The sequence below is a fragment of the Schistocerca americana genome, chromosome 4 (assembly GCF_021461395.2).
Source record: "Schistocerca americana isolate TAMUIC-IGC-003095 chromosome 4, iqSchAmer2.1, whole genome shotgun sequence".
NCBI classification, from domain to species: domain Eukaryota; kingdom Metazoa; phylum Arthropoda; class Insecta; order Orthoptera; family Acrididae; genus Schistocerca; species Schistocerca americana.
In genome coordinates, this window is record NC_060122.1 from 719434074 (window position 1) to 719461671 (window position 27598).

Here is a 27598-nt window from a genome sequence, read left to right on the forward strand (position 1 = left end):
GAAGGATTCATGATTGCAATACAGGATCAAACAATAAACACCAGATATTACAGCAAGCATATTATTAAAGATCCCAATACCACAACAGATAAATGCAGACTTTGCAAACAACAAATAGAAACAGTAGATCACATCACAAGCGGATGTACAATACTAGCAAATACAGAATACCCCAGAAGACATGATAATGTAGCAAAAATAATACATCAACAGCTTGCCTTACAACATAAACTTATAAAACAACACGTTCCCACATACAAGTATGCACCACAAAGTGTACTGGAGAATGATGAATTCAAATTATACTGGAACAGAACCATTATAACAGATAAAACAACACCACATAACAAACCTGACATCATACTCACCAATAAAAAGAAGAAATTAACACAACTAATCGAAATATCCATACCCAATACAACAAATATACAGAAGAAAACAGGAGAAAAAATTGAAAAATACATCCAACTGGCTGAGGAAGTCAAGGACATGTGGCATCAGGATAAAGTTGACATTATACCAATTATACTATCAACTGCAGGAGTCATACCACACAATATCCACCAGTACATCAATGCAATACAGCTACATCCAAACTTATATATACAACTACAGAAATCTGTAATTATTGATACATGTTCAATTACCCGAAAGTTCCTAAATGCAATATAACACATACCATACAGTTAAAAGGAAGTGATGCTTGATCAAGGTCCGGGTCACTTTCCATTTTTAACCAGACTTAACGTCTGAGAAAGTAAAGAAATAATAATAATAATATAATATCACTCTTGACTGTTATATCCTACTCCTCCAAAGACAGCAATCAGTATTTAGACAGGTCATGCGCTTACAGAATTATTTTTGCTGTTTGTTACATATTCTGCTCCAGCAATGAGAATTTACTTCTCTATGATGAGTGAGACTCGGTAGCAGTGAACATTGGCTTATTAATGACTTTGTCAGCCTGATCTTAACTTGGAGACTGGCTCCAAATGTTACCTACTTTTTCCTTCGTAGTGAGGTTCCTTTTACTAGTGGAATCAAATGTAGTGGAATGTTGCTCAGTACAAAACAACTGTGCATGGCTCATTGTCCAATGTACTTCTTACCCATTCAATTGGTTGTGTACCATCACCTAACATCCAGGAGCCTCTGAAACATATGTAAAATCACAACAAGTACCAAGTTTGTACCATACCAAAATATTAAGATATTATCACATACTGTGACACCGTAAGTGCAAATCCTCATGACATATGTATCAAATGTGATTATTGTTCTGTAACAATGTGACTATGTATGCCATAGTTTTGTCATTGCTGGCAATAAAAATTATACTTATGAAAAAGAAGTGAATGAGAAATTGTGAAACTGAGAATATAAAAATCACCCTACTAAATTTGGTCAAGCTTTTCAACAATCATGTCACACACCACACAGCTGTATGTTAATAACTTCTATTAACATAACTAGTTTCATTTAGATTACAGATAATCTTTAGGTACGCAAAATTAGCCCTTCAACCAGGAGTCGTATATTCATACATAATTGTCGTACTAAGTGACTGTCATTTACTATACCATCTTTGGTAAAGCAACTCCTTGCAGTCCACGAAAATTTGCTCCTTTTTGTTTTTCAGGGTCCTGATTATAAATTTCAACTTTGCAATCTCAAATTTTTCATGGATATAAACAATGCATTTATCAGGTAACATCATTCAAAATTAGTTTCCCTGCAATTTTGATCCTTTTTTCCAGCTCATCGTTTTTTAACAAGCAAGCATGAAAATACTAACCTGTAAAACACTCATTGCAGTCTGCCTTGTTTGTTTTACTGTTTTGCATTCTCAATCACTCCCTTCACTTTCTTTCACTTTGTTTCTGTTGGTAGCCTGTATATTCGAAGCCCTTACTAGACCAGCAAGTGGAATTCCTTTCTTTGACTATCCCATCTTTCTCCCACTATCTACCAGCCCCATCTTGTTTCAAGAGGCTTTGTCAGTTATTCTTATCCTCTCATTCTCCATTTCGGTTGTTTTGGAAAAAAAGTGTAAGTTGAAAAGTTTAGTTGGTGATAGTGCAGGGGATGATGGAGAAGAGCGGTGACAGAAAAGGCTTAGAAATAGTGTGTATAAAAAGTCAGAAAGTAAGGATTGAAAAGCTGGCTGATCAAGTGGAAGATGTCAGTAACAGTTGACGAAAGTGCCAGAAATGATATACCAATGATTAGTTGATTGCTACCCATGTAAAGAATGTTCAACAAGAACGTCAGGCCCACAATCCATCTATACCTGCCTTCTCAGTCAAAGCTAGTTGTTTTTTGTTAAGATTGACAATAACACCACAGATTCTGGTCGATCAAAGCTGACTTGCCAAGACTAAATGTGTTTCATGTAGAATTTTCAAAAAATACAAGTGCTAGAAAATTGTAAAGTAACTCAGAACATTGTTGAGTCTGGACCAATTTTAATACAATATGTTCAATCCTAGGTCCAGCTTTATAGGAGGAGATGGGTGACATTACCTTTTTTGCATGAAAAACAATGCAAGGTGAAGTAAGGAATGAACTGGTTTTGAGAATGCTGTCCATATACAGGATGGCGCACTAAAACCAACCCCAAGTTCTAAGCTGCTCATTGTCACTAGCCAGTTGTCATGAATTGTTTCGAAGCTGTTGCATATTGGAATGAGTGAAAGCGATTGCAACTTGGTTAAATATGTGAAGTAAATATCTCAGCAAGATGTATCCTTGTCAAGAAGGAATTACAATACATGTTTGACAATTCATTTAAGGAAACTTGGAACACTTTTGCAAAGAGGTTTCGTGTCATTTCAATGCCAGAAAAGAGCAGTACACAGTATATGGTGACAAAGTGGCGCACTACAGGATCGGTTGCAAACACTAAAAGGAATCGAGCAACCTACTGTGATTTAGGATATTCAAGTACAAATGATGCAAAGTCCAAATGAGTGGACACATGAATTGTTTCAAAAAGTGAATGTTTTGTGTAGGTCTCATCAACAAGTTTTGCACCATGTATGGACTAAACCCAACAAAATGACATGTGTCCAGGAAGGAGGAAGATAAAGAAAACCATGTGAATTTCTGTTAAGTGGCTCTGTCAAACAATTGAGAGCAGAATGTTGGTTCTGCTGCTGTATGTCACGAGTGATGAAGCCTGGTTTCATCTAACAGCATGTGCGCCAACTATGTTGGTACACTGGGGTTCGAGCACTACATAATCAATCTTGGGGGGCACCGTATCCACAGAATTTTTAGTTTGATAAAGACAAAATAAAATAAATGTTACTCATTTGCCTTTATCAGCAAGTAATGAACTATTAAAACACTGAGATGAAAGTTAAAATTTCTGAATCCAAAACACATCTGTTTGTTTCAGACGTCTTTGTGCAAAGGCAACCATGCAACACACTCCCCCATCCCTTGCCTTTCTCTGACTAAGTCAAAGGCAGTCCCCAGAACAACAGTTGCACTATACTGTGAATGGAATCCCGTCTTTTCGGCTTACTTTCGTGTTTTCTTACGAGTGACATGCTACAGTACCCCCACCCTATTCATCAACAGTTGTTTTAAGACATCTTATTGCTAATATTGAGCAATAACAAAGGATAATCTGAGATACAAATAAGCCAATTGTTACAGACTACCTCAATAGTTAGTTAATGGTAGGTTATATGTTTTAGGTTGGGGGGATCAGGATTTTTATTTTTACAGGGGAGCATGTATCATTTATCTCACACCTCTGGACTTTTAGGTTCGTCCAAGTATAACTGAACCTCAGTTCAATCTCATTTCTGTTGCTTTTAAGTCAGCTGTGTTCCTGACTCAACATGTGCTTATAGTACCGATATATTTTATTTTATCACAGCACAGATCTTTATGACACAGGCAGTGTTCATAAAAGATTGTAAATGAAAGGTAATCATTTTAAAAAATATTGAGATTCCACAAAAAACATACATCACATTTCACCATTGATATGCACCCACAGAAATTTTGGATAGTCGGCGTCCTTGTCTGACAGGACATGTTAATTCCCAGAACACCAAATACTTGTTGACGAACAATCACTATATAATTAATAAAGAACCTCTTCAAGGTGAAAAAATCTAAGTGTGGTGTGTAGTGTCAGCAAATCAGATTGTGGGTTCCATATTTTTAGAAACAATAGTAAACACTGCAATGTATATGCAAATCTGTAAAGAATTTTATGCACAGTTGATTCCCATAAACATACATATGCTGTCTTTCAACAGGATGGGGTAAACTGTCATACTTCGTGTCAGTAATATCACAAATTCATGAAAGATTGTCAGAAGAAAGGACTGTCAGAAAAAGAATGTGGCCACCACATTTATTGGACCTAACCATTTGTGACTTTTATCTGTGGGGCAGTCTGAAGGGAAAAGTGTATGCAACTAACCCAGTAATATTAGAAGACTTGAAGGACAATGTTCGTGATGAAACTTTGAGGACTGATGCGGCAGAGTTGCACAAAGTGTATATTAACACAGTAGGGCATGTGCAAAAGTGAACTGAGACACAAGGAGGCCATTTGCAGCACCTAATGCAGTGTGATGTGAAAGACAAGATTAATTCAGTAAATATAGACCTTTGCATTAGCCTATCTGTTATTTCTTTATTATCTAATTATTACATGTTGAACTACTTTTTATTGCATCTGTTAGGGCAGGCAACAATTTGTGCCTAATTAGTGAGCAGTCTGTACTCTGGGACAGTTTTTCGTGCACCACCCTGTATATCTGCTACCAGTTTCATTTGAATTCTCTGTTTCCAGAGAGATTCTACTGGCCTTTTGTGTCTTTATTTTGCTGGTAACAGCATTTCATTCCCAGATGACTTGTTCATTTCCAGAGTAAAGAATGACTGATGCCTATAATATTGTACATCAGGTAACGTAGTGCTTGTTTTGTCACTAACTAGAAACAGTTTTGTTATGAATGTAGAGGTGTTTTTATCTTTCCCTTTCGCTGTCATCATAACATGAATTCATGGTTAGAATTTCATCAGTATGGGAATTTATATCCACTGTATGCTCCCATCCTTGTACTTATTTCTGTGGTTAAGTATTTAGAAATGGCACTGATTGTGTTAATAGAATTTGAAGGAAAGGGTGGGATGAGACAGCCATAGCAGTTTAGAATCAGGTCATAACCTGATGTACCTTCACTGATGATGTGCGCGATTTCAGAGATTGCGCAGCCATACAGTTCACAGGCCTGCTTATAGAGGTGACCTGGGTCATACTCCTGGCATGCTCTGGTGAGCTGCCAAAGAAATAGTGTTATTTGCAATCACAAACAGGTGCTCAGCCTTTTCTGTAACCTGTATTACTGTTGTTCAGTCAATGCATTCAGTGCTATGCATAGCCTGTACTTCAGTGTATCTTACATGTTTCTCTTAAAGCACTATGTTCCATAAATCACATTTTTTCTTTCTGTAGTGAACTTGATCCCATGCACATCGCCAAGTTTGCTATAGTAAGAACAAATGTGATTTCCTTATAGAGAAATACGAAAGACACAGTGAAGTACAGGTTTGTAATCTCTTAAATAATACTCTTTCTTTGGCAGCTCATAAGAGCATCCAGGGGGCTGACCCAGGTTGCACCTGTAAGTGGGCCTGTGAACTGTATGGATGCACAAGCTCTGAAAACACACATGTCATGAGTGAAGTTATGTCATAACCAGTATTTATTTCCTCTTCTAAAACATATTTCTTGATGGTATACACTGTGTGATCTAGACTGCTTGAACTCTTCTTGGGACACTTTCAGTGAGATGTCTGAATGCCTGTGGAGGAATGTCAGCTCATTCTTCCTCAAGATCCAAAACCAGAGAAGGTACTGATTGCACTTTGGGGTGTGAAATGAGACGACATTCTAACTCATCCCGAAGGTGTTTCATTGGATTCAAGTTAGGACTCTTTGCAGGCCAGTCCATTTCAAGAATGCTTTTAATGCCCATGAACCATTACCTCACAAATGTTTCATCACATTTCTGCAATACTTGAGGTGACTGAATGAACAGAAAAGCTATAAAATTGACTTGAACAATGAGATTACTTCCTCTAAAATGATAACTCAGTTTTAACAGTGGTAAATTGTCTTATAACATTAAATAGTACTTAGCATTCAAGATTAAATTGAAACTAGTGGGATTATCAATTACATAGACTGTTACTGATAGAGAAGTGCTTTCAGAATGTGAGTATTGCTTACATGGCCAAGTTACAGTCTGACAGCGCATTTAGTAACAGGCCTAATTCATATGAATAAAATGGGTAAAGTGTTCCATTTCATCAGAACTTATCAAATCAGCAGTTGTTAATAATTCAGTGTGCAGGTTGTGCTGAATTACCAGTTTTCTTCCATCCATAATTTGGCTTCCTTATTTCTTTAGACATTTTTATACAGTATTCTCTGTGCTTTCTTAGTTAATTTCCACTGGATTCTCCCCCCCCCCCCCCCTCCCCCCAGCACCCAAGCACTGTGTTACTCATACAGTGATGGTTTCATGACTGTATGTCTTAGCTGCTGGTGAGTCTTCCATGTTGTATGGTCATGTTCATGAAACTTTTACATTTAGTGGAGATGCTGAGTCACAGATAAGCCCAACAAAACAAAAAGACTGTCACAAATAAAGCTTTCGGCCATTAAGGCCTTCGGCAACAATAGATGACACACACACACACACACACACACACACACACACACACATGACTGCAGTCTCAGGAAACTGAAACCACCAGGTTCAGTTGCCTGAGACTGCAGTCGCATGCATGAGTTGCATTTGTGTGTGTGTGTGTGTGTGTGTGTGTGTGTGTGTGTGTGTGTGTCATCTGTTGTTGACAAAGGCCTTAATGGCTGAAAACCATGGTGAGTAGCAATTTTCCTTTTCGTAATATTGTTACATTGCATCCTGGATTTTCCATTGTTTGATTTGAACTTTCACATTTCTAATATTTTGTCCAGAACTACACTGGACATCTTCTGAAGTATTCCTGTTTCCACTAAGTCTTGGTGGCTGATGGGTGGGATGTTTGACAATGACATAAATACCGTGAAAAAGGTTGTAGTGAAAGTTTATACATGATCAGCAGAGGTAAGCATGTGTTACTGTTTCTGCATGTGTTTGGAGGTTTTTGTGCTCCCATTTGTAGTTTATTTTTATTGGTCCTTCATACTTTAGCTACATCTTTTTCCATTGTTTCTACCTGCAGGCTCATTTCTGCTTGCTACACTTATTTGGGACTAAATTTTCTCTGTTTTCAGCCCCTGATCGTGATTTGTTGTTCAACATTGTTAATCCATTTTTCCTGTACTGTTATACCTTATCCCATTTTTCTATTAATTTTTTTCACTTAATTTTGTGCTTTTAGTTTAGTTCTTCCATCACTTTTTGGTGTGATTCTTCAACCCTTTCTGCCTTTCCACTAGGTTCTTAAAATTTCTTGCTTTCTTATTGGACCTGGTTAAGAGTTGTGTCATGAGTTGCTATAATATATCATTCATATTTTGTGAGAAAGATTCTCATTTTTCTTCAGTTTCTTCATTCACTGTTTTTCCATCTTGTACACTAAATGTGCTACACTCAACCACATCTGCAGTATATTGCACCATGCTAGTTTCCGCAAATCCTGATTCTCCTAACTCAGCTTAGCTGCTATGTTCAATTTGAACATATTAAGAGTTTTCCCTTTGACTAATTCACCTTGTTCTGTGATACTCAGCACGAGATTGATCATTGACACAGTAATTCAGTGTTGAGTATTACTGTTATACTCAATAATAAGTACAGTGTCATGTATCAGTACAGTCATATTTGAACTCCTCAAAACATGTGCAAATTAATGTGCTAATTTTTGTGAAACTTACTTTGTGTTCAGCATCAAGTGTCCTGGATACTGGGTAATCTGATGCTGGTGCATGGTGAATCATTTCTGATGTGAAGTTGATGATTGGAAGTTCCACAGAACTGCAAACCATTTATTGGCATTTATCTTTCTTGCCATCACATGGTTTATTTGCATCCCGTAATATTCGTTCCATACACAATTCACATTTGCAGACACATGTGACTCTTTTTCTCACTGCTGACATTCATAATTTCCTTCCAATATCTTATGTATCATTGTGTGTATATTTTTTCCTAATTTGAATCTGAAAATTATTACAGTGGATTATTATTTAGAAGTTGTGTTCACAGAATTTGTATTGGGTGCACAACTTATCCAAGGTTATAATAAATTATAAATCAATTTAGATTTTACTGTCAAGGCTAGTTTAACTGAGATGTGGCAGTTATTCAGTTTTAAACATTCACTTCCAAGTGAGGGATTAATTTGTGTTCTCTTCTTGAAATATGAAATATTATAGTCTTGCATGTTAACGCCATGAGATTGTGGCACATATTCAGTTTTTAATATTCAATTCCCAGCAAGCCACCATTTTGATTGGTGTCCTCCTCTTGAATTAATAAGTATTACAGCCTCATGAGTTAAGAGCATGTTCAACAATGGTTGAGCTTTTGTTGGAGTATCACTGAAATATTGATGAAGCACTCAGATAAATTCTATCCTCAATAACCTTACATGTTTCTCATTCTTTAATTGATACATTCTCCTAGTTAAGTTTATCCTTCACAAATAAATCTCTTAGATGTAGCCCCAGCACCAACTAGTGAGTGTATAAATTAATGCATCAATAAAACTTGACCACTCTCATGATATTCCTCTCCCACATACTTCAAAACCTGTTAATTCACCCACATCATTGTTCAGCAGCTCAACAGTACCTTAAATCAAATAAGTGTTCATCAGCACTATCCAAATACCTCAAATGTGCAGTGATGCTATAACCAAAGAATATTGTGGTATGTGACACTATACTCAGCTTGTGCATAATTACAAACTGTTCCAACCTCATCCTCATCTTCCTCATCCTCAACTTTTTCCTCCTCCCTTTTTCCTCCCTCCTCCCTCCCCCTCACACCTTACCTACGGACCATGCAGCTTCTGTGATCTGATATGACTTGTACGTGTTTTAGATAGATCTCACTGCATGCCAAGTGACAACTGTGGCAGGAACAGGCAAGCAGGGGCACGATACAGCTGGAGGTGGCCTGTGGACACAGCAGTCCCTATCATCTCCCTGGGACCTCTGTCTTGTTCCTGGAAGAGAGGCAGATGCACAAAATGATCTCAGTGTACTTCTTATAGCCATGGCAGGCACTCACCAGTTATGGGCTCTGTTTCTGAGGGACACTGTGTGGTGGAAACAGCAGTGAGTACTCTAGCATTTTCATTGATTTACAGTCGTATTAATATTGTTAAACACAAAACAGGTTTTCATTTGTTAAGCATGGGAGAATTGTGGATATTCTCATCCAGCTCCAGAGTTAGATGCTGTGAGGTAGCTGTGTATCAGAGATATTTGCTGTTAATTTTTTGGGAGCATCCTTTTAAAGAAGAATCAAGTAATCTCTCACTTCCCTTCACATGTATACTGTGAAATGGCCATGACAGTAAAATCAGAGAATTTCCAACAGGTATGCAAGTTTATTGATAGTAGTTCTTTCCACAAAACATTTGAAAATGGAACAGGAAAAGATAGGATGATAATGTATGTGAGGTGCTTTTTACTGCACACAGGAAGGAGCATGTGGAGTGTAGATGTAGATGTGCTTATATTTCCTGTGCAAATCCTACACTACCACTGCAAAAACTCTTTGAAATTTATCCCAAGTTCAGTACTATGTAATGCAGTTATCTCCACTATAAAATTCCATACAGACAAGAAATACTTTGTAATTTCTCACCAAAAAGAACAATACCTTGAACTTATCATGTCATTACAAAGTTTTGTTGCCCTCAGTGTAGTTGCTCACAAGAATCCACAGCTAAGTAATCAATCATGAAACAATGTGCTACTGATTAACAAAATATTTAAATCTCCAGTAATGAAGCAAATATATTGTTTTTATTAACTATATACCATAGAAGTACATACAGTTATATTTTAGTAATCACCCAAGAAGTTTGTTACTTATATTGGATTCTTTAGTGAAAAGTCTATCATAAGATTTACAGGTACAAGATGATCTGAAAGTAAAGTGGAAAATCAATAACCTGAAAAGCCAGTAGTACTACAGCATTTCCACAGAAATGCACAAAATATATGTGATAAACTAACATATGGAGGTATAGTTGTTCTAGATCCATTGCCCATCTTTATTTTAAAGGATTTGGTGGCATAAATGGGAAATAATGTGCACATGTGGTTAAACATCCTATGAACAGACAAGGTGAACACTTACTTTATACAAGTGCACATGCATACAACTTTGAATTGAGCTATTCCAGTGCACAAACTATTGACTAAATTGAAGGTGAAAAATGTATCTCGTTTGGTTATCATTTGTTTCATTGTCAAATTGATTTGAAAACGGCATCATGCTAGTTCTAATGCAGTTTGAACTACTGGTTTTTCACTTTTTCAGTAGCTTTCAGATTAATTGTTATGTTCATGTTCCTTTACTGCGCGTTTTACTGATCTTAATTTATCATAATTTATACAGAGTGTTGTTTTCGTATTATTTTATAAAAAGTGTTGCAAAGCAAAGATACTTTAACAAATCCCATTAAAGTTCATTTTCTTCTATGTATTCACCTCTCTCTTTTCTGGCACTAATCTTGTGTTTCTGCTCTGCACCTTATGGACAGTTACCCATCCTGAATTTATTAATTATTTTATTTCTGTTTTTGGGTGCCAGTCGTTTAGTCACATCCTCGGGCTCTATGAGATGGGAGGGGGAGTCATATATGTGAATAATGTAAGCTGTGTTCTGTGTATTTTTCTGTCTTAACTGTTTCATGTTGTGTTTCTTTCTGAAGGAGAGATGAGGACTCAGCCTGACATATACCTCTATGAGTGTGGGAATCTGCATCAAAACCAAATTCGGGCTGATTGGTGCACCAGACCAGTAGACATTGATCCACTTGGCTGACCCTCTGTCATGCAAGATAGTGCACTATTTGTTAAACTACATGAGTATATCTCATCATCTTGGCTAACAAAGTATGGAAATCCTGATATTCATTCTCCATTTCTTTATTTACTCTTGTAAAAAAATAACAGCATTGTTCTTGTCTTCTGAAGCAGTCATTTTTTAAAAGAATCATTCAATCTTTTTTATATGTTTTGCATGCAATCATAAGTCCCTGATGGTATTGCTGGAAAAGTAATGTATTTTTTGGCCAAGTACATGAGACTGTAGTTACATTTTGAGCTCCTTTCATTTATGTCTCTTAATAAATAAACAATTACTTCCTCTGTTAATGGAAGATTTCCCACATCAAAAATTCTGATAGTTTCTATGACTCATAATGCGGCACTGTTAAAGCACTAGCCTAGATTCTACGTCTATTCTAAAAGAAATTAATATTTCAGTCAATTCCTCCAACATGTAGAACCTATTGTCGATTGTTCATAATATTATAAAGAGACAAAATATCTGGTGATTACTGACTTTCACAAAATGAAATTCCTGTATCCATGACAGACACATTTAAAAGCAGGTAAAAAAATTATTCTTAGTTTTTGGAACTGGCAGTTCATTCCTTAGGGAGGAAAGAGCAGTGGGTGACTCAGAACCTAGGATGAGAGGGACCACCTGTCTTCACAGCTGAACTTTCCTGCTGTTAGTACACTTACTTTTTTCTCTATTTGGCCCAATTAGGGGTACACTTCCTCTTTCAGTACAGAAATATTGTTACGGGTTTGACACATTCCCTGGTTTGTATGGGAAAGTTTAATCATTGTATTTCCTATCTCAATTCCTTCCTCACTACTTTCTCTTCTGTGGTAACATCATTCAGTTTTTCTCATACTGACTCTACTTTGTCCTCTGTGGCTTCTAATCAGTTGTTGATCTCTAGCTCTTCCTGAACCTCACTGACAATATGCTGTTCCACCTGGTCCATACTGCCATTTACTTGTTATCCTGCCTGATCCATTTTCTTATCCAAAATGCATTTACCTATTTAAATGATAAATTCACTTATCTACATGTTCAGTGACAGTAGCATGCACAGTAGTTCCAATGCTCAGACCTATAGCAATGTTACAAATACTAATGGAAATACTTATGTCAGGTAAATATTTATAATGTTATAGTGTAATGCATTTATGCTAAATTTATGTCAATATATTCACACAAATTTATTTTATTTTATGTTTTGGGTGGGATTTATGAGATCCTGACTAGGTTGTATTGTTTTTCTTAACTGACACGGGGCTTTCCAGCACTTATCAGTGCTTCGTTTAGCCGACAGACAGCGACTACGAGAACATGAGATCCATATCATCGAGAAGCTTATTATACTTTTTTATAAGAATTGAAAATAAATGAATGAGAAAATGTTGTAATTTCACCGTCTAATTCATGTTAAAACAACATTTAGTTATTGTGTGGCTGTTGATAAATGTAGCTCTCATCTGGCTGTCAAAATAGGCTATTACGTGCAATAGCACACAGTTGCAGGACAACCAACATCTGTATCCTGCAGTCAATAAAGTGTGTTACAAGATTTTTATTGGGAAGAAATATTGTGGAATTGAATGGTTTCATTTAAGGTGCAATTATTTATTTGCAGCCATGAGCAGTAAATAATTTGTAAATAAAACAAAATAAAAACATAAAGAGAGATATCTAAAAGTAAATATTTGAAATTTCAGTATTCAGAACATGTAATGCAAATCCTTTTATTATAGTCATGAGTGGTAGTCATATGTGGCTTCCTAACTATACTACAATTAAATTAACTTTATGACTGACAAATTGAAGTGTCAGGGGACAGTGTTGCTGGTATGCAGTCTGCCATGCTAAACAATGCTCAGCATGTACTTGTAAAAAGGGACAAAAATGCAAGCTCGAGGCAGTCGAGACAGAACTGTGATTGTCTGGCCGCTGGCCCCTACCAATTGACTCACTGAAACATCAGTCACAAAGTTATTTTTATTGAAGTAAATGCACGTTTTTATTAAGTGCAAGAACTTTAGCATTGGAGTTGTATTCAATTTTTGATGGAAATTGAGAAAAGGTTTAAATGAAGTAAGGAGAAATATTACAAACTTCTGTTTTTTGTATCTTTGCTATGGAAAGGAAATATAATAATGGAAATTCTTGACTGGAAAAATGCCTAAAGTAAGGGAAAGGTAACCACTTAGCTATGGAGGATTGGTGTGGTACACAGAAACACTTATTAGAAAACAGTTAACACTAGCTTTTGAACTCTTGCTCTTTTTGTTGTGAGAGTGCGCACACAACCACACAGACGCCCAATGCTTACGGTAGCAGCAAGACTGATCAGTTAGTGAATGTTGATTATTGAAAGCAGTTGTCTGGGTAGATGGAGGTGAGGAGGAGGTAAGGGAGGACCACGTGGCAAGGACATGGTGCAGGGAAGTGTGAGGCAGGTCTTTCGCGATATGACTCAGAAGCTGCACAACTAGATGAAATGAGTTCAGAGGGTAGAGCATATAAGGGTTAGAGAAATTGCAGGGGGGGGGGGGGGTATTGAAGAGGGAGACAATGAGCAGAGAGAGTAAGGAAGGGTGGCGATAACTGAACAAAGTGTGACAGAAAGAAGTCCAAAATACTAAATTCAGTCTTCTGAAATTGTTTCAGTGCAGATTGTAATATGTTTCCTTTGTTCAATCACCACATGAAGATATTCAGATAAGCGATCATAGAATAGAAAATCAGGTCAATAGTAGAATGGCAGCTGGATTCAATGAGACACCTGTGAATTTTTATAGAGATTATAGAAAAGAACTTGTTCTTCTTCATGGAGTCATTGGTCACTGGCGCAAATCAGGGTACCTAGCAATTGAAAAAAAGCACGGGTCATTCAAGAACAGTTGTCAGACAGATGCATTTAATTACAGGTCTATATTGCTAACATCAGTCTGTTGTAGAATTATGGAACATGTTTTATATTCACACATTCTGACATTTTTGGAGACCAGAAAATATGTTCAATAAAAATCAACATGGATTCTGCAGACATGCAGATATATCTTCTGAAACTGAGCTTGCTCCATTTACCCTTGAGATCCAGAATACCACAGACAAAGGTGCCCAGGTTGATGCAGTGTCCTTTGATTATTGGAAACTATTTGATTCAATTCCATATTGTCATTTAGTGGGAAAAAATGAGCCCACCAAATGTCAGAGCAGACTTGTAATTGCATTGGTAACTTTCTTGCAGACAGAGCTTAACGCAACATTAATCTACATTAATGAGCTATAGAATAATGTTGAAGGCTCCATAAGGCTATTCACGGATGATGCTGGTGTTTATAAGAAGGTTTCAATACCAAAAGACTGTAGCAAAATGCAGGAAGGCCTGCATAGGATTGACATTTGGTTCAGGAACTGACAGTTGTTCACAAACTTATATTGTAATTACAATTGGTGCAAATTACAAATGTTTAAAATTTAAGTTAAGAATCCTTCAAGATTCTTAAGAAGTTAGTTATAATTCAAATCCATGTAACATACCATTTGTTACAGTTACAGAGTAATCTGTCGAATGTGGAACTGAAAGTTCTGTGTCATAACTGTAGTTGAGGTGGGGTAAGAAGATCTCTGACAGCTAGCAGCATTGTTGCCAGCTTTCAGCTGTGTAGCTGTCCATAGAGCTGTGTCAACACTGAGGCATTGCCACAGAGATGTTTGCAAAATCGTTACATTGTTTGAGGTAGGCCCACAAAGCTGCCATGCCCAGCCCACTGCAACTGTCTGGAATCAACTTACGCCTACTCAACCATACCATACACTAGTCTGCTGCAGCTTTTTCTTCTTCTTCTTCTTCTCCTTCTCTCTCTCTCTCTCTCTCTCTCTCTCTCTCTCTCTCTCTTTCTCTTAGGAAACCTGATTAATGCAGTACTTACAGCTCTGAAAAGCGCTCTTTGCTTGTAGAATGTGGATTGATGTAATTCATGAGAAATGCTGCTAAGTATAGCATAAAACATTTATGTAGGTTCTAAAAGTGCTAAAACATTTTTAAAAAAGCTTTATCAATCAATTATCAAAAAGAGAACTTTAAGACATTTGATAGGGATCCTAACTGGTGCCAAGTTTGTACCACTCAAAAGTGGCATCTGCAGACTGATGTAATACATAAAAGGTGTTACTGAATGAAACATCAGTGAGGACATTATTATCATTAACAGCTTTACACAAGTTTTAAAATGCACCAGAAATATCTTCTCCTCCTTCTGTTTGGCAATGGCCCTCTGCGGACTGAAATAAAAAAATTTCCTAAGCATTGCTTATAAAATTTAGGGCTTTGATATCTTTAAACTTTAAAAGAAGCATAGAAAATTCTGACGTTCTCTTCTCTTCCTCTTATTTGGTGGTTGTAAAGCTACTACAGTACTGTGCCAGGCTGAACACCAAACCACACTGAAGTTTTCTCTGCCATGTCCAACGGTTTGCTGAGGGCTACCGCAGCTGATGTTTGATAGAGCATCTCACCTCATCCCAAAGCAAGTCTTTAAAAATTTTGTAATAGTTACTATGTATGAAGTCAGTTTGCTTGTTAAATAGTTTCTCTCGGTCTTTCACTTTGTGGGCTTAAATTTCTAGTTTCTCCAGCACATTCAAATTAAAACTTTTTGAGCTGTGTTGTGTTTCCATTTGCTCACTTATTGCAGTAAACGTTACGTTTGCTATCTTTCACACACATTCCAAATGCTGTCTGATTACTGTTACTGAATTGGACACAGCAGAGGAGACTTCAGCACGGTGCGGTTTTCAGCCTGGCGTGTTTGGTCTGATACGCTAGTAAAAAGATCCTCCTAATCCCCCAGATTGGTTTCAACCAAAGCTAGTACACATATTCTTACTGTCTGGAAATAAATCCTGTAGGTGTAAGAACCAGCAACTTCCTCTTGGGGTGAGGTTGACAAGGTGGAGAGAGAAGGGGAGGAGAAATGGACAGAGAGAGAGGCACGTGGAGATGTACCAAGAGAGGAAGGACATGGACAAGGAGAGTGGGGAGGAGAAGATGGGCAGAGGGGGAACAAGTAGATGGACAGCAGAGGGAAGGAGCAGATAAAAAGAGAGAGGGGGAGGAGAAGATGGACAGAGAGAGGGCAGGAGGAGATGGGCAGAGAGAGGGGCAGGAAGATAGGCAAGAGGAGGAGAGAGAGAGGGGAGAGGAGGAGATGGGCAGAGAAAAGAAAGAGGATGAGGAAGTGGACAGAGAAAGGAAGGAGGAGAAGATGAACAGTGCAAGTGAGAAGAGGGAGTGGACAGGGAGAGGGGAGAGAGGAGATGGACAGGAAGAGGTTGAGGAGTAGATGGAAAGAGAGAGGGGGAGGAGAAGATGGACAGAGAGAGGGCAGGAGGAGATGGGCAGAGAGAGGGGCAGGAAGATAGGCAAGAGGAAGTGAGAGAGAGGGGAGAGAAGGAGATGGACAGAGAAAAGAAAGGGGATGAGGAGATGGACAAAGAAAGGAAGGAGGAGGAGATGAACAGTGCAAGGGAGAAGAGGGAGTGGACAGGGAGAGGGGAGAGAGGAGATGGACAGGGAGAGGTTGAGGAGTAGATGGAAGGAGAGAGGGGGAGGAGGAGATGGGCAAAGTGAAAGGGGAGCAGGGGATGGAATTAGCGGGTGAGAGGAGATGGACAGAGGGGTGAGGAGCAGGTGGACAGGGTGAAGGGACAGTGAGGGTGGGGGGGGGGGGGGGGGAGATGGACTGAGAGAGGGGCAGGAGGTGGACAGAGAGAGGGTGTGAAGGTTTTGGGCTAATGGAAGATTGAAATAAATTCTACATCAGTGTTTTCTGCTATATTTAGGAGCAATTCTTATGAAGTATGTCAGCCCCTCTCGCTACATATAGAGGACGCTTTTCAGAACTGTAGATGTTGCACCAGTCGGGTTTCTTAATAATATTTTTATGAAATCGCAGCTGGCTAGTGTGTGGCTAGTTATGACAGTGAACTTTCAATTCCACATCCAAAAGGTTACTCTGTAACTATAACATATGGTGCACTGTATTATAATTAATTTCTTAAGAATCTTTAAACTTAAATTTTAAACCATTTGTAATTTTCACCAATTATATTTATAAGACAATTTTTGGTAATAGATCTGAAGATGGGCAGCTTGCCCAAACTTGGTCATGTGGAAATAAAGGAAACCATGCTGGAGACTGAATTTGGACAATTTTTTATAAGCAACTATTGCTGTAACTCCACGAAGATGAATACATCTAATTTTGATATCTGTGCAAGCCTCTTCATGTTGCCATAACAACTGCACTTTGCTTCCATGAAAATCTGCTTACTGTATCCATTCCTCACTCTCCCTCTACAATTTTTAGACTCCTCACTTTCCTCCAAAAATGAGGTTGACAGTTACTTTGTGTCTCACAGTGTGTCCTATCAACCGATACCTTCTTGTAGTCATGTTGTGCCATAATTTTCTTTACTCCCCAATTCCATTGTGTACCTCCTTGTTAGTTATGCGATATACCCATTTAATCTTTATCATCCATTTATAGCAACACCTTTTAAAAGCTTCTTTTCTCTTCTTCTCTGAACTGCTTATTGTCCATGTTTCCCTTCCATTCAAAGCTACACTCCAGTCAAAAACCTTGAGCAAAGACTTCTTGATGCGTAAATTTATGTTAGATGTTAAGAACTTCTCTTTTTTCAGAAAGCCTTTACTCACTATTGCCAGTCTACATTTTATATCTTCCTTATTCCAATTATCATCATCAGTTATTTTGCTGTTCAAAGAGCAAAATCCATCTACTATTTTTAGTATCTCTTTTCCTAATCTAATTCATTCAGCATTACCTGATTTACTTCGACAGCATTCCATTACCGTTTTTTACTTTTGTCGATACTCATATTGTAAACCACTTTACAAAATACTATCCATTCCATTCAACAATTGTTCCTAGTCCTTAACAGTATCTGACAGAATTAAAATGTCATTGGCAATCCGCAAAGTGTTTACTAGTTCTCCCCAAACTGTAATACCATTTCTGAGTTTCACCTTGGTTTCCTTCGCAGCTATCACTTTGTACAGATTGAAGAACATCGGGTAAGCTACAACCCTATCCCAGTAATTTCTCAATTATGGCTTCCCTTTCACATTCTTCGACTCTTATAACTGCAGTGTGGTTTCTGTAAAAATTGTAAATAACATTTTGCTCCCTGTATTTTACCCTTGCTACCTCCAGTGTTTTGAAGAGACTAGTCTGGTCAACATTGCCAAAGGTCTCTCTAATCACAGGTGGGCGACTGGCAGCCTGCAGGCAATATTCAACCCATGGTGGGTTTGAATCTGGCCCGTGGAAGATATTCAAGTAAGAGAGACTGAGGTGCTGCAGAATTTTACAGTGAAAGTTCTTAGGACAGCTATTGTAAAATGTCAAAAGAAAAGAAACAATGTTCATGATGTATAAATAAATGTAAACATCTGAAGATGAGGTGAACATAAAATGAATGTACTCTCTAAAATGCTTGTTTTAAGGTAGACTTTGTTGGCATGGTAGGTGGGGAAAGGGGTTCCATTCATATCAGTGCATTACTCCATAAACATTAACACTACTGATGCTATAGTTTTGACTTCAAGTGCTAAGTGTGCTACTGCGTGCCATGTGATGAAGTGCCTGCGAGCTTAAGTAAGTATGTGAATCATGCCCACAGGTCACCAAAGGTTGGCCATACCTGCCCTAAATCTATCAATCCAATGAATTTAGGTTTGCTTTTCTTCAGTCTGTCTTCTAAAGTAAATTATAGGATCAGTATTGCCTTACATGGTCCTACAATTCTCTGGAACCTGATCTGATGTTCACCAAAGTTGGTGTCTACCACTTTTTCCATTCTTCTGTAAATATGTTGTGTCAATATTTTGCAACCATGGCTTATTAAACTGATAGTTGGTAGTATTCACATCTGTCAGCACCTGTTTTATTTGGAACTGGAATTATTACATTCTTCTTGAAGTCTGAGGGTATTTTGCCCCTCTCATATACCTTGCACACCAGGTGGAATAATTTTGTCATGGCTGGCTCTCGTAAGGATCTCAATAATTCTGAGGCAGTGTCACCTACTCCAGGGACCTCGTTTCACTTAGGTCTTCAGTGCTCTGTGAGAGTTGTCTCACAGTGTCATGTCTCTCGTCTCTGCTTCACCTGTTTTTTCTTCTATTTTATAAAATTACTCTAAGTTTGTTCCCCTTGTATAGAACATCTATATATTCCTTTCAGCTTTCCCTTCTTTGTTTAATATTGGTTTGCACTTGAGCTATTGATATTAATACAGTTGCTTCTCTTTTCTCTGAAGTACTCTTTAATTTTCTTGTAGACAGCATGTATCTTTCCTCTAGTTATGAATGCTTCTACAATCTTGCATTTGTCCTCAAGCCATTTCTGCCTAGCGTTTTTGCACTTTCTGTCAGTCGCATTTTTAAACATATGTGTTGCCTTTCCCCTGCTACATTTTTATATTTTCTCTTTTCATTGGTTAGTTTCAGTATATCATGAGTTATCCAAATATTTCTACTGGACCTATGCAATGCTCTGTTGCCTTCCATATTTCATTCCTCAGTGCTAACCCATTCATATATTACACACACACACACACACACACACACACACACACACACACACACACACACACACACACACCTCTGAAGCTCTAAACAACCTCTGGTTCAATCAATGTATCCCGATCCCATCTCCTTGATTGCCTACCTTTTTGCAATTTCTTTAGTTTTAGTCTGCAGTTCATAACCAATAAGTTTTGCTCTGAGTTATCCACAGCTTCCTCCAGAAATGTTTTACAGTTTAAAATTTGGTTTTAAAATCTCTGTTTTACCAATATATAATCAGTCTGAAAACTTTCAGTGCCCCCAGATCTCTTCCATGTCTACAACCTTCTTTCATGACTCTTAAACCAAATGTTAGCGATGATTAAATTATGGTCTGTGCAAAATTTTACTGGGTGACTTCCTCTTTCATTCCTTTTCCTCAGTCCATGTTCTCCTATTATTTTTCCTTCTCTTCCTCTTCCTACTTCTGAATTCCTTTCACTCATTACAATTAAATTTTCATCTCCTTTAACTATCTGAATAATTTTGTTTATTTCACTACACATTCTTTCAGTATCTTCATAATTTTGCAAGGTTAGTTGGCATATAAACTTGTACTAATGTGACAGGTGTTGGCTTAGTGTGTATCTTGGCCACGGTAATGCATTTACTACACTGTTAATAGTAGCTTATCCCCATTTCTGTTCTTTTATTCATTGTTAGGCCTGCTGCCTCACAACCCCTGTTGGATTTCATGTTGATAACTCTGTATGACTTGACCAAAAGCCATATTCTTCATGCCACCATATTCTGCTAATTCCGACTATATCTAACTTAAACCTGGCCATTTCCATATATCTCTAAGGGATGTAACACACCATGGCCTGACCTGTACAAGGCCAGTTTTGTTTTTCTTGATGACAACATCCTCCTAAGTAGCCCCACCCAGAGATCCGAATGGTGTCTGTTTTACCCAAGAAAAAGCCACCATCATTTAATCATCCAGTAGAGCTGCATGCCTTGTAGTTTCCCCTTGCTTTCAGCCATTTGCAGTATCAGCACAAAATTGTGCTACATCCCTTCTTCCAGCAATGCTAGTCCTGCAAGTTTTGCAGGAGAACTACTGTGAAGTTTGGAAGGAAGGTAGGAGGTGAGGTTCTGGCGAAAGTAAAGCTGTGAGTATGTTGTGTGGTGCTTGAGTAGCTCAAATGGTGGAGCACTTGCCCAAGAAAGGCAAAGGTTCCAGGTTCAAGTCCCGGTCTGGCACATGGGTTTAATCTGCGAGAAAGTTTCTTATCTCCACAAACTCCACTACAAAGTGAAAATTCATTTTGGTTTTTGCCATAGTTTTAGCTGATATATCAACTATCGGTGGTGTGTCCACCCACCTAGTAGGTCTGTCAGTGGCTGTGAATAAGTCTGTGTATCTTTCTGATAGTCAAGGGTGGGGCACCAGGTCAACATGAACATGGGCCTAGAAAGTTACCGATATCACTCTGTACATTGCTGCCCACTTTATTTTGTTGGTGGCACAGAATGCAGGAACATAGGTCCTGGATGCTGTCTTTCAGAACTTCTTCAAAAAGCATGGGTGTGGTTTGTCTTCAGAAACTTCACAACACAGCTTTAACTTTGAGTTGGGTACTGGAATTTGTTCTAGTTTTAGTCCTGTAGGTGAGTCACCTAACTGTGGGTCTTTGGCTTGCTCCACAGCAAGTTCTCTGCAGTCTGTTACAATCTCCAACACTCCACAGATATGGTAGAAAGAACCAGTCACTAAATTTTCTGCTCCTTTTGTGCAGCTTACGGATTCTGTATATTGAAACTCTTGTAGTGAGCATTTGTTGCTGACATTTTTGAATGCAGGGGTAATGGGCTTATGATTTGTAAAAATAGTCACTGGTCAAGGTTCTGTTTGCAGACAGAAGTATCTGACTGTCTCATAAATTGCCAACAGTTCCCTAGTTATATGCATTCCACTTCTTTTGGGCCAGTTGCAGCTTCCTAGAGAAAAACTTCAGTGGTTGCCAGTGTTCTCTACTTGTTGGAGTGCTGCACCGGTTGTTACTGACTTGCATCAACAACAATTGCTATTTGCGTGTAGAGAATCGGATGACCAAGTAACAGTGCCTTGCTTTAATTCATCTGGAGGTCACTGAATGCCTTGCCCATCTCTGATGTCTACTTAACCACTCAGCATCTTGTGGTGTCACATCCTGTTAGTGCATCTTTGAGTGGTGTCAGCACGTCTGCAGTTGCCAGTAGGTGAAGTCAACAAAACTTTATCATTCCCAGGAAACACCTCAGTTGTTAGTAATTTCCTGGTTTTGGCAGAGATTTTAGTGTTGTAACTTCTTTTGCCAATGGGTGGATGCTGTAAGCTGAAATGGTATGGCCCAGGAAGGTGACTTGAGTCTTTCCCATGATCCTGTTTTTTTTCTCTTTTTTGTTTATCACCACACCGTGGTCATGTTGTTTATGCACTTGTGCATTAGAGAGAACACTAAGCAGGCAAAACAAAGTGAAAGTCAGTAATTCTATGATTGTTTGGGGACATGGTCATTTAATACTATTTAAATGAAAGTTTTGTTATTTGACTGTATAGACCGTTTGTTCTGCTGTACAGTCATGATTCCAGGCTTTGGCCACTTTCAAGTACCATAATTTTGGGCATTATCAGACTTCTGTAAAAGAATTCGTCGTATATTAAACAAATGTAAACCGATTTTAATGTGACTTCATTTATAGAAGTGTGACCATGCCCAAAACCGTGGTGCCTGAAAATGGCCAAAGAGTAGGATCATGACTGTACAGTGGAATAAATTATCAATGCGGTCAAATAGTGGAACTTTCATTTTAAAAAACTGAAAGTTCATTAAGTTCCTCATCGATGAAACATTGTCATGTCTGGATAGCATTATTTAGGTTTAAAGGTATGAACAAAAATTCTAATAAACCAAATGCAGTAATCACCACCCTCTTTAAAATGTCGCTTGTGGCTAATGGTATCTGTTTATATGTCTTTTTACAATTGAGAACATTAGAAAAATCTGTGCCAGCCAGTGCCCTTATGAAGTCTTGTACAGTGGTGCAGTCTTCCTTTGGAAAACTTTTTATTTGTCAAGATCTAGTTTCAGTCAGTTAAAAATGCCAGCTTCAAATCTGAGAATATAAAAAATGTTACTGGCCAGTATTCATAATGTAAAGAATAGACTAAATTAATTGTTCTATTGTAGATGTAAGGGTACATACCACGTAATAAAAAGCAGTGTCCACATTGGTTATTAAAGTGAGATGCTCTGTCACAATCATGTTTACAATTCCAGACTGTAAATAAAGTCCTGTAAAGTATATGGGAATAATACCTAGACATCGGTAAGAAGTTATACATAAAAGATTTTTAGAATAAATCTACCTGAAAATTTGTAGTTACAATATATACAGGGTGGTCAGAAACAGTCTTAAAAGCTTGTAAGGATGTTGCAAGGTAGGTTGTGCAGAGAAATAATTGTTAAGAAAAAAATTCAATATTTTCACCATTTCCGAGTTAATTAGCATTGAAGTTAGTTGATCAGCTGTTGCACATGCAAATTCAAGCAGCCCGCCTAGCATGTGCAAATTCAAGCAGCCCACCAAAGACGATGTTGCTGGACATGTTCTTCATTTGATTTCCTAAAACTGAACAAGACAGTGAACATAGGATGGTAGTAAGAATCGAACCTGAGCCAAAGTCTGAGCAGTCATGTGCAATATCATCTACGCATGAGAACAACTGAAACTAACTGCATCTAGCAGACCACTTGAAGTTGCCCGCATGATGGTCTGATCAGTTAATTTCAATGCTAATCACCTCAGAAATGACACAACATATAAAATTTTTTCTTAATTATTATTTCTCATTGCAACCTACCCTACAACACTCTTACAAACTTTTCAGATGTTTTCTTACCACCCTGTATGCACTATGCTCTATTTTGTTGTGTGATGCCTACAACAGATAAATCATAATGATATAATGAGGCAACATAAGGAGCCATCTCGTCTGTTGACAGTATCAGAAGAAGCTATCCACCTGACAGCAATAAGCAGACTGACCAGCACTGTGTATACTTATTTTCGATTCACAGAAGCTGCCACCAAAAGGCAGTTCAATAAATATACAGAGTAAAACAATAAAAAATATGCAGTAGTTTAAAAAATGTATGTAGAGTACATTACAGTATTTTGTATGTAAAAAATATGAAAGCTGCCCAATTAGTTAGAGCCAACGAATGGCGTGGGTAATAAAGATTTGACATTCCAATAACAGTGCAGTACATCTGACTATACGTATACAATTTAACATAAAATGCCAGACACTGCGTCATTCAGTAGTATGTTTAAAATTATAAATCTGATATAAAGTATGCTTTTACAAAAATTTTAAGTATAGTTTATCATGGACAGTCCTATGCAAATAGTGGACCATTGACATAGTTGTGATGTAAACTATATAAAAAAAACTAATTTTGACTGATGTTCAGGATACCTGAAAGAACATTCAGTTATCGGCTGCTCTTAAATACATGACAATGATTTTGTCTGAACAACAGCAGAAAATATACAATACTAAAGGTTCCAACTTCTTGTACATTGGCGACCAGGTACCTGTCTGGGATTGTTCTTGCATTTAAGGCCAGCTAATCCTCTTATGGCTTCCACAAGCCATCTTGCTTGTGAACTGGGCATAGGGGCGAAGACCATTATCTGTTCCAGCTGTAACATCTCAAAATTTTTCTTCATCTCTGTCAGCCTTTCAGGTGTGATTCTGCATGTGCACAGTGTCCTGGTGTGGTACGGATGTATTGTACTGCATTGTGTTTGATTTCATCGCAGTGAACCTGCTCTTTCAGCACCTTCATTAATTCTCCTGAATGGTCCTCTGAAGGCTTCCATGTTTCAGCTACATCTACATCTGCCGATGGTCGTGCACAGTGGTGACACTGGTTCCCATCACTTCACCCCAGTTAAGTGATGTTGGGCTTGGCTAGCACTTGGATGGGTACCATCAGGGTCTGCCAAGCGCTGTTGGCAAGGAAGTTCCACTCATCACTTGTGAGGCCAGTTGAGGAGCTACTTGACTGACAAGTAGCAGCTCCAGTCACAAAAACTAACAATGGCCAGGAAAGTGATGTGCTTTGACCATACGCCCCTCCATATCCATATCCAGTGAAGCCTACCGGCTGAGGACGACATGGCAGTCAGTCAGTAACGCTGAACTGTCCGAGGCCTGTTCGTACGGAGTAGAGTGGTATATCTACATCTGCATACATACTCCGCAAGCCATTGTACAGTACAAGACAGAGGATACTCTGTACCACTAATAGTTGTTTCCTTTTCTGTTCTACTCACAAATAAAGTGAGAGAAAAATGACGGGCTTTAAGCCTCCATATGAACACTAATTTCTCATGTCTTATCTTCATGGTCCTTATGTGAAATTTATGTTGGAGGCAATAGAATCGTTCTGGAGTCAACTTTGAATGCTAGTTCTCTTAATTCTATCAGGAGCGTTCATCGAAAAGAATATCGCCTTCCCTCCAGGGACTCCCATTTGAGTTTCCGAAGCATCACCGTAATAGTTGTGTGTCGTTCAAGGCTACTGGTAACAAATCTAGATGTCTTTCTTTAATCCATGGTGAAGATCCCAAACACTCAAGCAGTACTCAAGAGTAGGTTGCATTAGCATCCTACATATGGTCTCCTTTACAGAGGAACCACACTTTCCGAAAATTCTCCCAATAAACCGAAGTTGACTCTTCACCTTCCCCACCACAGTCCTCACATACTCATTCCATTTCATATCGTTTTGCAACATTATGCCCACATATTTAAACAATGTCACTATATCAAGCAGGACACTACTAATGCTGTATTGGAACATTACAGGTTTGTTTTTCATACTCATCTGCACTAACTTACAATTTTCTACATTTTGAGCCAGCTGCCATTCACTACAGCAACTAGAAATTTTTTCTAAACCATCTTATCCTCCTACATCACTTAACTTTGACACCTTCCCGCTATGCTATGTTCCTTCAAGGACAACACATTTTGTCAGTTCTCTGCAGCACACTGTAAGTCGGATGACCTTTAGTCCCTGACATTACACTGTTGTCCACTGAGCTTAACAATCATACCCCCTGTAAGTCAGCTATGTACCCAAAATGTGTCAGGAAATCAGCGCCTAATATTGTTTCTGAGATATCAGCAATCAGAAAAGACCACATAACTTTTGGAAAAACCCACATCAACAGTGCATACTTTCTGTCTATGAGTATTGATCAATGAGTTATTAACTGCCTTCAAGTCTTGGATGAAAATCCTGCTTGTTGCATGGTGCATGATTAACAGGGAATGTGGTGATATCTAAGATAGTGTCTGCTAGAAATGTTGTACCAGTATGTTTGCCTGACGCCTGCAGTCTTTTCAATGTGGTAGAGTATGCACAATGGGATGGCTATTGCCAATGGCATGTAGATACTGCACTGTTACTGTAGACACCTTGGTCCTTTAAGTAAGTGCATGGTGACATGCATTTTGCATCATCTCTGCCAAAATGTTTATGATACCAGCACACTTTGTGTAAGTCCTTCCACTGGCATCATGTTTCATATGGTGGTGGTGCCAGCTTGAACTGATCTTGATTTTGGTTACTGACGCCATGTCATAACTGCTGGATGCACAGCTGCATTGTCAGTGCCTCCACTGAGGCTCGTAAGTTCCTGATCTCATCTGAAAAGCTGAGTTGTCATCATGGCACACACCCACACAGTCCAGAGTTGTAGTTTCTGTTGAGTTCAGCTGACCGCAGTCAATTTCACTCAACAGGTCTGATAATGCCATTTCAGCTGTCGCAGGTGACTCAGGTGTCACATAAACCTTACCTGCAGCCTGCAATAATTTGTTGGTGATCTCTCCTCATATACTGCCAAAGCCATCTGCTCTTCAACCAGAAGTTGTTGCTGCTAATCATGTAACAACAAATTGTCAGATACTGCTGAGCTGCCTACTAAGTTCTGTCGGTGCCACCAGAGCTCCGACATGTCCTGTCACCTAGATTCTTCTAATATAGTACCTGCTTGACTGTGAAGTCAATAGATTTTGTGCAGGCTTGCTGTAATCTCCATGTGTCGACGAGTTCATTATAATGTTCAGTATCACAGTGTAGTTTGATGGTCTAAGTTACTTATCACCAGGGTGAATCACTCATGATTGTTGACCATCTTCTGTTGTCAGAACATGTTTTGCATCACGACAAAGCACTTGTGCAGTTGAGAGAGGGTGAATGGCAGCACCTACTATTGCAAGTTTTGTGGGGTTGAACTGCTGAATACCTCATTGCCTAACTAGATACCTTGTTGCCTCTGACTGTTTCTATGGCTCTGCTAGAGTATTCGCTGTTGCACCTGGTTGTGATGAAGGATGTTTCTCTTGAGTCAGCAGATACTTTAAATCTTGCTTAACATCAGTCTGCACCCCACTGACAATATTCACTGTGTAGCGATACATGTGCATTGTTGAATTAATGCTGTCTTCGTTCTCCTATAGGGGTTTCATGCTCATATTTTTTGGAATGGCAAACTCCAAAGTCTTTATTTCAGTCTAGAGTGTGGTAATTTCACCAGCAATGGCATGGAATAGCTTGCCATTGTTGCTCATTATCCTACACATATCTCATCTTCTTGCTACTTATTGCCATTTGCCGCAGTGTACAAAAATTCTTGGACAGGGACACAATTACAGTGGCCTGACATTAACTATCCACATAAATGATAATACATAATTACAGAATGTATAGAATTAGTTTTTATTTTTAGCATAAGTTACAGATTGATAAGAATATGTGACACTAAAAATCAACTCAGAATTCTTAATAAAATGGCAAAGATCACAACA

At 38.3% G+C, this 27598-nt stretch overlaps 1 protein-coding gene across 3 annotated transcripts in view; it reads left to right on the forward strand.

Moving 5' to 3' along the window:
• LOC124613238 (NHL repeat-containing protein 2) overlaps positions 1-27598 on the forward strand; it is a 167823-nt gene that overhangs the window by 67231 nt on the left and 72994 nt on the right. For all 3 annotated transcript variants that reach the window (XR_006979628.1, XM_047141914.1, XM_047141915.1), the window contains exon 6: positions 9093-9328. Coding sequence is in view for 2 of the 3 variants with exons in the window: in XM_047141914.1 (XP_046997870.1) it covers positions 9093-9328 (236 nt within the window). In the remaining variant the exon portion in view is untranslated. The remainder of the gene's footprint in view (positions 1-9092; positions 9329-27598) is intronic.